This window comes from Austrofundulus limnaeus, unplaced genomic scaffold, assembly GCF_001266775.1.
Source record: "Austrofundulus limnaeus strain Quisiro unplaced genomic scaffold, Austrofundulus_limnaeus-1.0 Scaffold215, whole genome shotgun sequence".
Classification (NCBI taxonomy): Eukaryota; Metazoa; Chordata; class Actinopteri; order Cyprinodontiformes; family Rivulidae; genus Austrofundulus; species Austrofundulus limnaeus.
In genome coordinates this window covers 753,942-765,629 of record NW_013952617.1, presented here as the reverse complement: position 1 = coordinate 765,629, position 11,688 = coordinate 753,942, and the positions used below count along the sequence as shown (strand labels likewise).

The window sequence follows — 11,688 nt, the reverse complement described above, 5'->3', positions numbered from 1 at the left end:
CTCAAAATGTGTAAGGTTATGTGCTGCAGATGACTTCTAGCTACCGTCACATCAAACCTTAACTCAGTGTCTGTAAAGCTGACTGGGTTAAAACTGTTTTTTTCTGTTTGCTAAGATCGATTAGTCGGGGTGGCCATCTTGAACTGGATTGATTCTGTAGATTTACATCTAATTAATACTGGGAGTTTCAATAAAATCCATCCACTGACACTTGACTAACAGACATACAGGATTATTTCCAACAGTAGATGCTGAAGTTTAAAGACAATATCTGTGGCGACCTTTAGACTCTCACAACTTTTTCTCACCAGTCAGTCATAATGAAGCTGGATCGACTCCACCACACCCATATATAAAACCCTTGTGTGAGTAAAGAGCAGGGCAGCACATGAGGGGATGATTGTTATACTTACAGAGGAAGTCCACCTCCTGAGTCTGGATCCATAATTTGGTGCAGTAGGTGGAGATCCTCTGTGGTCTTTCATGCAAGATAGATGGGGCAGAATACCGGTGCTGGTTTCTTTACACAGGTCAGAGAGCAACCTAGCTCCTTTCCACATAGCACTCTCACTCTCAGCATCTTAAACCTCCTGAGCAGGGGTCAAAGAGAAGTTCACAGAGACTGAAAATAACTCTTCTCTGGTCTTATTGTCTGTATTATAGAACGTACTTGTAGATTTTTTTTCTGCTGTTGGCTCACATTTAGTAACAAAGTTTAGACAAAAAGTGTTTCTACAACGTTTATTGTAWTCTGTGTTTGTTCTCTGAGTTGTAGCCTGGTTTCGAATGGCTTTAAAGGTTTCAACTGCTTATGCTGAACAACAGGTTTATTACTTAAAACATATGAGTGGGTAATTGTGCACTTTTGATTCAGCAGTCACCCCATAGTGTTCATGTTTCTGTTTAGTGCTCATTGGTGCACCCTTAGATGCTTTAGCTCATTCAGGACATTCTGGTTCTGACTTTTAGTTTTTGTAGCTGTTATGACATTTCAAAATATTTAACTTTATTAAAATAAAGGTTCTCCATAGAATACACTGAGATCTGTAAGTCATTCAAAAACATTGTTCTCTTCAGAATGTAAGTCGCTGTGCGTGCTCTGTGTCTTATATTCCTTTGAGCTGTCCTTTTGCTACCTTTACCTTTCAACTGGTGTTTTGCTGTTTTTAGTTAGCGTTATGTCACTATTGGCTTTTAGGTAACATYTTGCCACTTTTAACAAATCACTTTTAGCTTCTTCAACAAAATTATACAYATAGTATCTTCAGAGAAAATGTCTTTATTTTCTGTTAAGATTTCATCTTTTTTTTTAATATCCAATAATGATTGAGTTTGTGATATTGCTTCCTAAATTCAAAGGAGACTTTTGTTTTTTTTTTTTCTATTTGTGTGCGCTAATTTATTTTTTTATTACAGTTGTCCAGCTGTAATCTCACAGGACTATTTCAATTTTACTTCTGCAACTGAAGCAGCTGAATTGTAAGAAGACAGATAGTGGAATAGGGTCTCTTCGAAAAGAACATTGGCTATTTTAAAGGGCTTATTTAAAGTATTAGGAGGTCTCACTCTGAGAGATTGCAGAGGTTTGAAACGGCACAGCCTCGCAGTTTCATGGATCCATTATAACGGACAGCAAAACGGAGTTACTGAAATAAGAGAAGCAGTTGTGTTTGTGCATGCACGTGTGTCCATGTTACAAAAAAATGTCCAGAGGGTTTTGCTCTTAAAATGGAAAACCTGCTTGTCTCACTTCTTTTGCTTCAATTGTAAGTGCTGCAGCTCATCACAATATGTTATGTGCAATATGAGTTGTGACTTGAAACAGAAATTTAATACTCTAAAACTCTCAGTTTTAAAGCTTTAATTTAATCAACTTCCAGACTTTGCCAGGGAGCTTCAAGGCGATGAAGAAAGCAGTTCAGCTAGTGCGGCCGACCTGTCATGACTAATTTATCTTTCATGTCACTTTAAGCAAATCACTGTTAAAGCTGAGTGATCAGTGGTATTTATAGACACTTCATATAAATTTATATGCAATATTTTACTGTAACTTTGTGTTTTTGTTTATTGTACTGTGCAGTATTAAAAGTATAGTATAGACTTGTGTTTTAGTATTTTTAGTCTGAAGTTTGAAGTTTGTTAAAGGGGACCTATTATGCAAAATTCACTTTTTAAAGGTTTTTTTACTCAAATTTGGGAATGTGCTTCTTAAAAAACCAGCTCTAGGACCAAAAAAATGCACCCAGGGGCATATTTACTGTAAGTAAATGTATTTTTAATGTATATTAATGACAAGTTTTATACTTCCATCATTTTGTGATGTCACAAGCCGTACGACAACCCACCGGAACCTGCGTTCAGCCCCTTACCTAGCAACCCCCGAGTGAGCTTCCTCCTCCTCCGTATAAAAAGCCGTCACCATGTTGTTGTGCAATGTGCAGCTCTATTCACAACAAGCTCCAATAGGGCAATGGGTAGAGTGTTGGACCAGAGAGCGGGAGACCAGGGTTTGAGACTGGCACAGTCACAATTTAATAATTTTTTTATTTTCGTTCGTTATGAACACGTTTTCTCATGTACCTCTATTGTTTRGCTTATTAAAGCCTTGTTAAAGCCTATTTGTTCGAGTTTCTGAGGTATTTTGACCGCTGCTGCTCCCTGCTCTGGTAACAGCATGCAGAGTGAGGGCAGAGCAGAGGAGGGGGAGAAAAAAAAGAAAGAAGCTGTGACCGACTCTGCCTCTGGGTCTCATATTGTTGTACAATGGAGCTTCTGCTATTACTAGCCATGCTAACGCAAACGCTGGCTTTGGAGGGCGGAGTTAATGTCAACAGATTTTTGGAGGGCGTTACCAACAGAGCTCACTAACATAAACAGCTCTTCTGAACAGAAGTCAGAGCAGGCAGAACTAGAAAATGGGAAATTTTATTATCTGAGAATTATTTTGTGCATTAAATTGAATGAACATGGTCTGGATAGCCCACAGACATACCACAAAAATTTCTAGGACCCATAATTGGTCTCCTTTAAAATAAGATTTGATCCAACCACATACTAGCAATATGACCAGAGGGCCAGAAGTGGTCGTTGGACAGTTGCTACCAAGTCCTCAATATCTTTTAATGAAAACAACACCGGATAGGGGTCACCATTTTGCACCGCCATGTTTCTACAGTAGCTCAGAAAGGACAATCAAAAGGCTAGCAAGATCAAAAACTCCAGATCTTAGAGTAGCTGAATGAGATGTCTCACTATTGGAACATGACACAGTGAGACATTGAAATGAATGCTATGCATAAGAACCCATTATGATTCCAGAACCAGAACATAGGTTAAAAAAAATAAACAACACCTAAATGTGCCTGTTTTTAAGCTATCAACCTTGTTAGCACAGGTGCCAGGTAAAGTTTGTTTGAAAAAAAAGGAAGATAAAGCCTGGAAAAGTATTTAAACTATCTGTCTGGAAGAATTTCTTAATTTTTTTCTAGTTTTATAAGCTGCTCTTTGATTGCTTTCAGTAAGTCTCTGTGGCCCACTGGAAGTATACGGTTGCATTCAGAGGAGACTGTGGACCTCAAGTTAATTCCAATAGTAGCATCTCGCATGGTATATGGCTCTCTAACTGTGGATCATTAATCTTGTTTTACAAATGCAGCTTTTCTGTCACAAGGCCCAGCCTTACAGCATATGTCGGAGTAGACTCAAAAGTCCACAGAAAATGTTTACAATTCAAGTCTGGGAATGTAGGGAATTTTATGATAGAAAATGTGTCAGAACCCTGACTGTATTAACTATGATAAATCCTCAAATCCTGGTGTTTTTAACCTTGTAGTTTCAAATAGGCCTGGTAAAACTCTCATTGGTTACATTGGACTTTTGAGTATGGCCTTGGTGTAAGTGGTTTCTTTCAACGATATGATTTAAGTATGGTATTTTAAATGAAAAGAAACTCAAAGTTCTCTCACACAAACATGTTGGAGCTGCCCTCTACAGTGTTTCAGTGGGTTATYTTCTTGAAGCACATGCAGCATTTGGAGCCTTGCAGCCCAAAATAAGTCAGAGGTCAAAGTTTAACACATGAGACATTATAACTGCTTTCCTGTCTGAGGGTTATGGGAATTGCATGCAAAGCATCAATTTGTTTTATATTTTTTCTCCTTTTTTTTCAAAAAGTATGAAGGATACTAAATATTTTAAAGCAGTCTTATTAAAAATACCTTTATCACAGCCAGGAATATAACTAGGAGGAAAGTAGTCACTGAGTAAGAGAAATAATTAAGTGGAAAAAGCCAACATTTGTCCTTTTTTTTTCCCTTTGTTAAACAGACTTTGACTTCAGTGTGCCAGGCTCCATGAAGCTTCACAACCTTATCTCCAAACTGAAGAAGTGGATCAAGATTTTGGAGGCTAAGACCAAGCAGCTTCCCAAATTCTTCCTGATCGAGGAGAAGTGTCGCTTCCTGAGCAATTTCTCTGCCCAAACCGCTGAAGTGGAGATCCCGGGCGAATTCCTGATGCCCAAACCTACGCACTACTACATCAAGATCGCCAGGTAAGGATCATAATGTGGAATTTATTCAGGCTGTGGTTGACGACTGGTATAAAAACGAAGCCAGAAATTTTCATCCTTTTGGTTTTTTTCCCCCCCCTCTCCAGGTTCATGCCCAGAGTAGAAATTGTTCAGAAACACAACACGGCAGCACGCCGTCTTTATATCCGTGGCCACAACGGTAAGATCTACCACTACCTGGTGATGAACGATGCCTGTCTGACCGAGTCGCGCCGAGAGGAGAGGGTCCTGCAGCTTCTCCGCCTCCTCAACCCCTGTTTGGAGAAGAGGAAGGAGACCACCAAGAGGCACCTCTTCTTCACTGGTACGATAAGGAAGCAGCCTGTGTGCACAAGCCTATGAAACATATAGAAATCTGATTTTTACCAGGATGATAGTAAAAGACAAACACAGAGGAAAGGGAAACGCTCTCATGTGGTTTTTTATATCTATTAGGATCCCTTTTAATTAACGTTTTAGCACCATTTCCTGTCCTGTTGTTTCCACTCAGCTGTTTATTTGATTCATTTGATGGTTTGTTTAAGAGGAACAGCTCATTTCCTTCCAACTGGAATAGCAGGTATTGATTTGGTAAAAAGTGCCACTTTGTGTAAATGTTTAGACTGCATTTACTATTCATGCTGTTCCGTGGCACGCCTTCAGCACAGCTCTTTCCCAACGGAGTATTTTTGTTGTAGGTTTGGATCTGTGGTTTACTTTGTGGTAAAACAGAACTTGTTTGCTAGCAAGTGAAGCCAAAAGTTTACAGTTTCTTTATTACTGATGTGGTTGTTCCAACTCTGCTTTTCTTTTTCCCTCCTATTTTTTTCTTTTTACTTTGCTTCCTTCATYTCTATTTTTTTCCCCTCTTAATTTGTCGCTTTCCCCACTCGTTTCCTGTTCTTTTCTCTGTTTCTCCAGTTCCTCGAGTGGTGGCAGTTTCACCTCAGATGCGGCTTGTTGAGGACAACCCCTCGTCTCTGTCACTGGTGGAAATTTACAAACAACGCTGTGCGAAAAAGGGCATCGAGCACGACAACCCCATCTCCCGATATTATGACCGTCTAGCTACTGTGCAGGCTCGAGGCACACAAGCCAGCCACCAGGTATGAATCCAGCCATAAACCTTATCTGGTACCACACAGCTTGGTGTTGCCCTTTATTTGCTCAAAGGAAAAATCTTTGTTTTATTTTTAGTTTTGTAACAAATTGTAGGCAGAAAGGTTTATATTATTTTTTATTCCAAAAAAGAAATCATCATTCATCAAGGTTTTTTTTCTACGTGGAGATTTTTTTTAGATCCATCACATATCAGCGTTGTTTATGATGATACTGTAATATTGAGGAACACAAAGTGTAACTTTGTAGTATGGAAGTGCAGATCCCTTGTCTTCGGCAGGAGTATCGATCATTTATGCTTTTCATTAAATGGCCAGTTGTAATAAACTTTGACATTTCGTGTTTAATTCTGACTAAACACGAAACATCATGTTCCTCATCTCGTTGCTACATCTGAGCACAGCTAACAAACAATAACTGAGCTCTACGTGGTAATTTGTGCGTAAAAACAGCATTTCAACATGTCCTGTCATAAACACTGAAAAATGCTACATGTACAACTGACTAAACATGAAATAAATAGTACATAAATGCTATTAAAAGTAAAATTAAGAGTTTTACTCACATTTTAGTTGGGGGTGAGTAGCTGCCAGCTTGTATTCGAAACATTCCCACTTTCCGACAGGGAATTCTCACCGAACGGKTCGTTCCAGTTTAAATATACGAGTCGTAAGTGGGAAACTCCTACTTCCCCATACAACTGGGAAGGGGTGCACCAAAAAAATCATTTTACATCAGAATTGTGATTCTCATTTTCAAAGATTCAGAATCGAATTAAAATGTCCCAAAATCAATTTTTATAAAAAAAAGAAATGAAGAAAATCCAAAGGCTGTCAGCCTCCATTTTGTAACCACTTGGAACGTCCTGACGTCACACGGAGCTGCTTCTGGAACATATGAATGTGCAGAAAGCACCAAAACAAAGAGGAAACTACAAAACTGGAGGAAAGAGAGATTCAACCGGCCCTGTCTTCACTGAATGTTAAGATTTGGGCTCATTTTGTTTTCTACTGAATAAGTCTGAGTTTGACCTGAGCRAGGTATACGAGGTTTGCAAAATGAAGATGAAGCRCTTTTGGAMCACGACAAATGGGCTCATATTATCAGTTTTGAAWGAAAAATWATCKATTTTGAATAGAACCGTGGCTCCAAAGATCAGAATCGAATCGAATCTTAACAGAGTAAAAGATTCCTACCCCTACAACTGGGCTGCAGCTAAACTAGTCAACGAAAATGCAGTGATATGGTGATTTTACACAGTGAGTTTTGTCGCCTGCCAGCTMCTTTTGAGCCATGTGCACCTCCACCTAGTGATGAGATGCCGTCATTTCACAGGTAAAATAATCGACATGAATTTTGGGAGACGTAGTTTATGGTCAGTGCTGACTTTAAAGCAGCATGCACTTATTTTAGGACATTAGTACATTTTTGAAACTCTCGCGGACCATATAAAATGCCTTGGCGGGCCACATTTGGCCAGCGGACCTTGAGTTTGATATGTGGTCTATGGCGTGCATGCAACTGACATGTGCACAAGATTGTTCAGTGAGACACTGGAAGCAAATTAATTGGAAATATACAAATACTTTGTTATAAAACTACCAAGTATTCACAATGGGATGCATCAAAGTGCAGTACTGCCATATAAATTCTATAAATCAAATTCTGAGTTGTCTCAAGATTCCCACTCCTAGAGGGAATATGTGCTTGCTTGGTAAAGTTTTATTTTAACATCTTCAGTTAACCTCTGCTCCTGATTTGGCCCTCAGGTGCTGAGGGACATCCTGAAAGAAGTCCAGGGTAACATGGTTCCTCGCAGCATGCTGAAGGAGTGGGCTCTCCACACGTTCCCCAACGCCACAGATTACTGGACGTTCAGGAAGATGTTCACCATTCAGCTGGCCCTCATTGGCCTGGCAGAGTTCATGCTCCACCTCAACCGTCTCAATCCTGAGATGCTGCAGATAGCACAGGTAGGACGCGCAAAAGGATATTCTGCGTGTTGGGTTTTCTGTCAAGGGCAAGAAGGCGTCTGTTTGACAGGAGCTAATTTAATAGATATACACACCTAGATGCATTAAGAGATCACTATTACTCTCACCATATTGGGCTGGATGGATTACAATTCTCCCCCATGACTTTCACGCTGGGCCTATCAGTCAGTCAGCCTCTGTCAATGTAAAAGGTGTTTTGACAGAGCRTTATATTCTGTCTCTCTGCTCAAAGGCGTTTCAATTCGAAGAGCTCGTGTTTGTGTGTATTTTCCTCTCTGTCGACACACATCTGTCCRCTGCTGAGAGTCTGCAGACGGCTTTCTCGAAGTCATTATTAAAGATGATTGTGTCAGTCGGCCACCCCTCCCTTCTGATCCTAATCGGCCTTTGCTGACAGGCGTTCCTCTGGGCAGCTAAGCGGCTGTATTAAGCCCCCTCTCTGCCTGTTCCACTCCACAGATCCCATTAGACACAGGAGGATTATAGTGTGGAGAGCGTACGCACATACAAACACAGAGGGAGTGCAAGGACAGGACAGCGCAGCCGAAACATTGTCCCTGACCCCGCTTAAACTGAAACCTTCTGTTTCTTCAAGTTGGCCCTCTCAGAGCTCAATCAAGCTGTGAGGCATCCACAGGAAGGCTGTGTTGCGTGGCGTTCATCTGGCCTAAATTCAGCTAAAAGGCCCAATTTAACAGCTCAACAGCAAGTTTCAAGCAAAAGGTCTTTAGGGGATTGACAGAGCATCTCCAGGAACGTTTAATACAAATGGAGTGTTCTGAGTTTCATAAATTTCCTCTTGGTTAGGTTTTATTGCTTGGACTCTGCTGAAGAAATTTRTAGTTATTACAGGTTAGTACTGATGTTAGAAGCACAACACTAGATTCTTAGGGTTTCCTTTTTATAATGTTTGATCTATTATGTGTAGATTGATATAGAGTAGTTACATGTCCGAATTATAAACAACACATAATTGAAACGGTATTATAACATTAGATTGAGACTTGTGTATGAATGCCTGTAATTCAGCCGTAGGTCAGTAGGGGGCGAACTCAGGCATTGAAGAATCATGTATAAATTGATGCAYTTCCTGGCTTTTGGTCAGTGTGGTTTCCTGTCAGCTCCGCTTGGCAATAAAMCCACTCGRTTCCAGAATTCTGGTGTTGTATGGTTTTATTCCTTCTACAAATCAATTGGTGGTTTTCATATTGACTTGACTTCAGTCTATTTCTTACACTGCTCTGCCTTTCTCACTGACATACGACATCACCAACCCAATAAATGAAAAGAGACCTCTCAAATAAACTGTGTGGATGCTAGAGAGTGGGACAGTGTAAACACACAGCCTTGAAAATCTACAGCCACAAGCAGATTTGAGTGGGCTTTTATAGAACGTGTGTAACAAAGGAAAAACAAAAACACGAAAAGAACACTTTTTTTATTTATCCTATCTTCATTTCAACAGGACGCMCAAGCTGGAGCGAAGGTTTTACCTGCTTCTTCCTTTCAGGGTCACGGGGGTCACTGGTCACAGTCCATCACAGGACCACATAGAGAAAAAAACAACCATTCACTCTCACTCACACCTAGGGGCAGTTTTAGAGTTTGGTCGGTGGGAGGAAACCGGAGTACCCGGAGAAAACCCACACATGCATGAGAGCGCATGCAAACTCACTCATAACTTCTTGCTGAGAGGCAACAGCTATMCCAGCTGAGCCCAAGCTGGAACATGAACAAATCAAAACCATTGTTGTTACCCGAATATGTGTTCTTATTGACGTGAGATGTTAAATGTACAACATTAAATGAAAAATCAGGGCTGAAGAAGACTTTTGGGTCAAAGGTGAAACAACTTAAAGAATAGAAAGGACTGTTTGAACACTGGGCCCAGGGGATGCAACTCTCAACACAGACCTCTGATTTTTCATTTAGTTTTTCTGGAGTAACAAAAATAATTTATTTGACCCCAAAAAACCCCACAGAAATGATATGATATAGTATTTTTAGAACCACAATTGGAAAGGTACATTTTAACAATTTTTAATATGCAATATATATATTTTTACACATTTGAGGCAAATTGCTGTGGGGGGAAGATTTAACACATATGAAAAATTATTATATTGCAGCTGAATTAAACAAGACCTTTTGCAAAATTATGACAAGTCGTTTTAATTATGAGAATAAAAGGTCAAGGATAGAATTTGATAAAAACTGGAAATAAAGAAAATGAAGGTCTTTATTAGAAAAATAAATGTCACAGTTAAACAAATGCCTGAGTTTTATGTTTATTTCAAAATGTGAAAGTTATTAATTATCCATAAATATATTAAAGTGTCACAGAAATCTTTTCATTCTTTGTAAAGTTTTACTTTGTCCCAAAGTGGAAAAATACCACTAAATGTTAAGTTCTGATCCTTGCAGACCCTTTGTCTARTTAGGATTTAATAAATAAATTTTAATTTTTCTTTTGTCTTATTCAGTAGTTTCTCCAAGTATTTTGTSTCTTTGTTAGGGAAATACTAAAGTGAGTATTTAAAGTTATTTATGTTTTTCTTTTCATGCAGCATTATTTGAATGAACTGTGCCACTCTCCAGCTTTTGTGTTTGCAGTTTTAGACTTGCAAAGTTTATTAGAAAAAATTTCTAGGCAGTTAAAGCTAAGTTTTGAGTTTTTCTTTTTCCTTGAAAAAATTTGTCCCACAAAGATCTTTTTTTTTTCTGTGTCTAACCCCAGTGTTATGAGGTTTGATTTTCTCAACAACATCGCTTACTTTAGTTGTTTACATTTRAGGTGAAAATTGCCCGTTACCTGTTCTTAACATTCAAGTGCACAGAACCAAGTCAGAGCAGTAATTTAGCACCATTCGTTCATGCCGGCCTCTAAATGAAGCCGTCGCCGGGCGCTGGTGCGGTGATTTAGCATTCAGAGCGCTGCCTCCTCTGCCGGCTCTTTCTGCCGGCTTATCTGAGCCTCCYGGGAGCTGCCGGTGTCTCAGCCCACTGCCTCCAGGCCCTCTGCAGGGACCTGCTAAAGAAAATGACAGTAGGTGAGAGAGGAGGGAGTTAAGGAGGAGGAAAGGAGTGGGGGTGGAGAGGTGAAGATGGGAGGAGTGCGAATGAAATGCGCCACTATAAAGCTGTCAGAGCTACTCACTTTTTTATATTAGGGAGCTTATCTTTCCTGGAATGGCTGCTTGTGTTGCAGTCCTCCCGCACATAAATGCAGGCTTAAGAGATGAAAACCCGACTGTATATATTTAAGTCAGCGGGGAGCAGCAGGAGACGGGGGAGTGGGAGTGAATTGAGGATTATTGATGCTCTGCTGYAGATAGTTTGACATGTTACTGTGTCTGGGTCACAAAGATCAATAATGGCAGCCATTTTGTTCGTGTGACCTTTCAAAATAAGATTTTTTAGTCTTTAACCGCCTGTATTAGAATATCGAAAAATAGAATATTTATAACTCTTTGATTTTTGGTTTGTGTAAATTAAAATAAAACTGCTGGCACATTCTTTAAACTCACCACTTTGTCATTTCTCAGGACACGGGCAAGCTGAACGTGTCGTACTTCCGCTTCGACATCAACGACGCCACGGGTGACCTGGACGCCAATCGACCCGTTCCGTTCCGCCTGACGCCGAACATCTCCGAGTTCCTGTCGACCATCGGCGTCTCCGGCCCGCTCACCGCCTCCATGATCGCCGTGGCTCGATGTTTCGCACAGCCCAACTTTAAGGTACTTTGTTGAATGTTTTCCAGGTCTGCGTCAGTATTATTAAAATATAAAAATGAAAAGAAAGTTTTGAAAATATTAGTGTTTTCAGACTATTATCTTCAGTTTTCTACAAGAAAAACAGAAAAATTACCTCAAACATGTTAATTACCGTATTTTTTCGTGTATAATACATCTCATGTATAATACGAGCCCCCCTTTTTTGAGCTTAAAAAGCATAAAAAATTGAATCCACAAACTACCTCCAATTTCATACAGACTTCAAGATTTTCAGTGTTTGCAGTCTTTA

At 39.8% G+C, this 11,688-nt stretch overlaps 1 protein-coding gene across 4 annotated transcripts in view; it reads left to right on the top strand.

Annotated features, from left to right (window-relative positions):
• trrap (transformation/transcription domain-associated protein) overlaps positions 1-11,688 on the top strand; it is a 123,590-nt gene that overhangs the window by 105,510 nt on the left and 6,392 nt on the right. For all 4 annotated transcript variants that reach the window (XM_014019295.1, XM_014019294.1, XM_014019293.1 and 1 more), the window contains 5 exons: positions 4,327-4,552; positions 4,657-4,874; positions 5,471-5,655; positions 7,438-7,641; positions 11,208-11,402. In XM_014019295.1, coding sequence (XP_013874749.1) covers positions 4,327-4,552; positions 4,657-4,874; positions 5,471-5,655; positions 7,438-7,641; positions 11,208-11,402 — 1,028 coding nt within the window. The remainder of the gene's footprint in view (positions 1-4,326; positions 4,553-4,656; positions 4,875-5,470; positions 5,656-7,437; positions 7,642-11,207; positions 11,403-11,688) is intronic.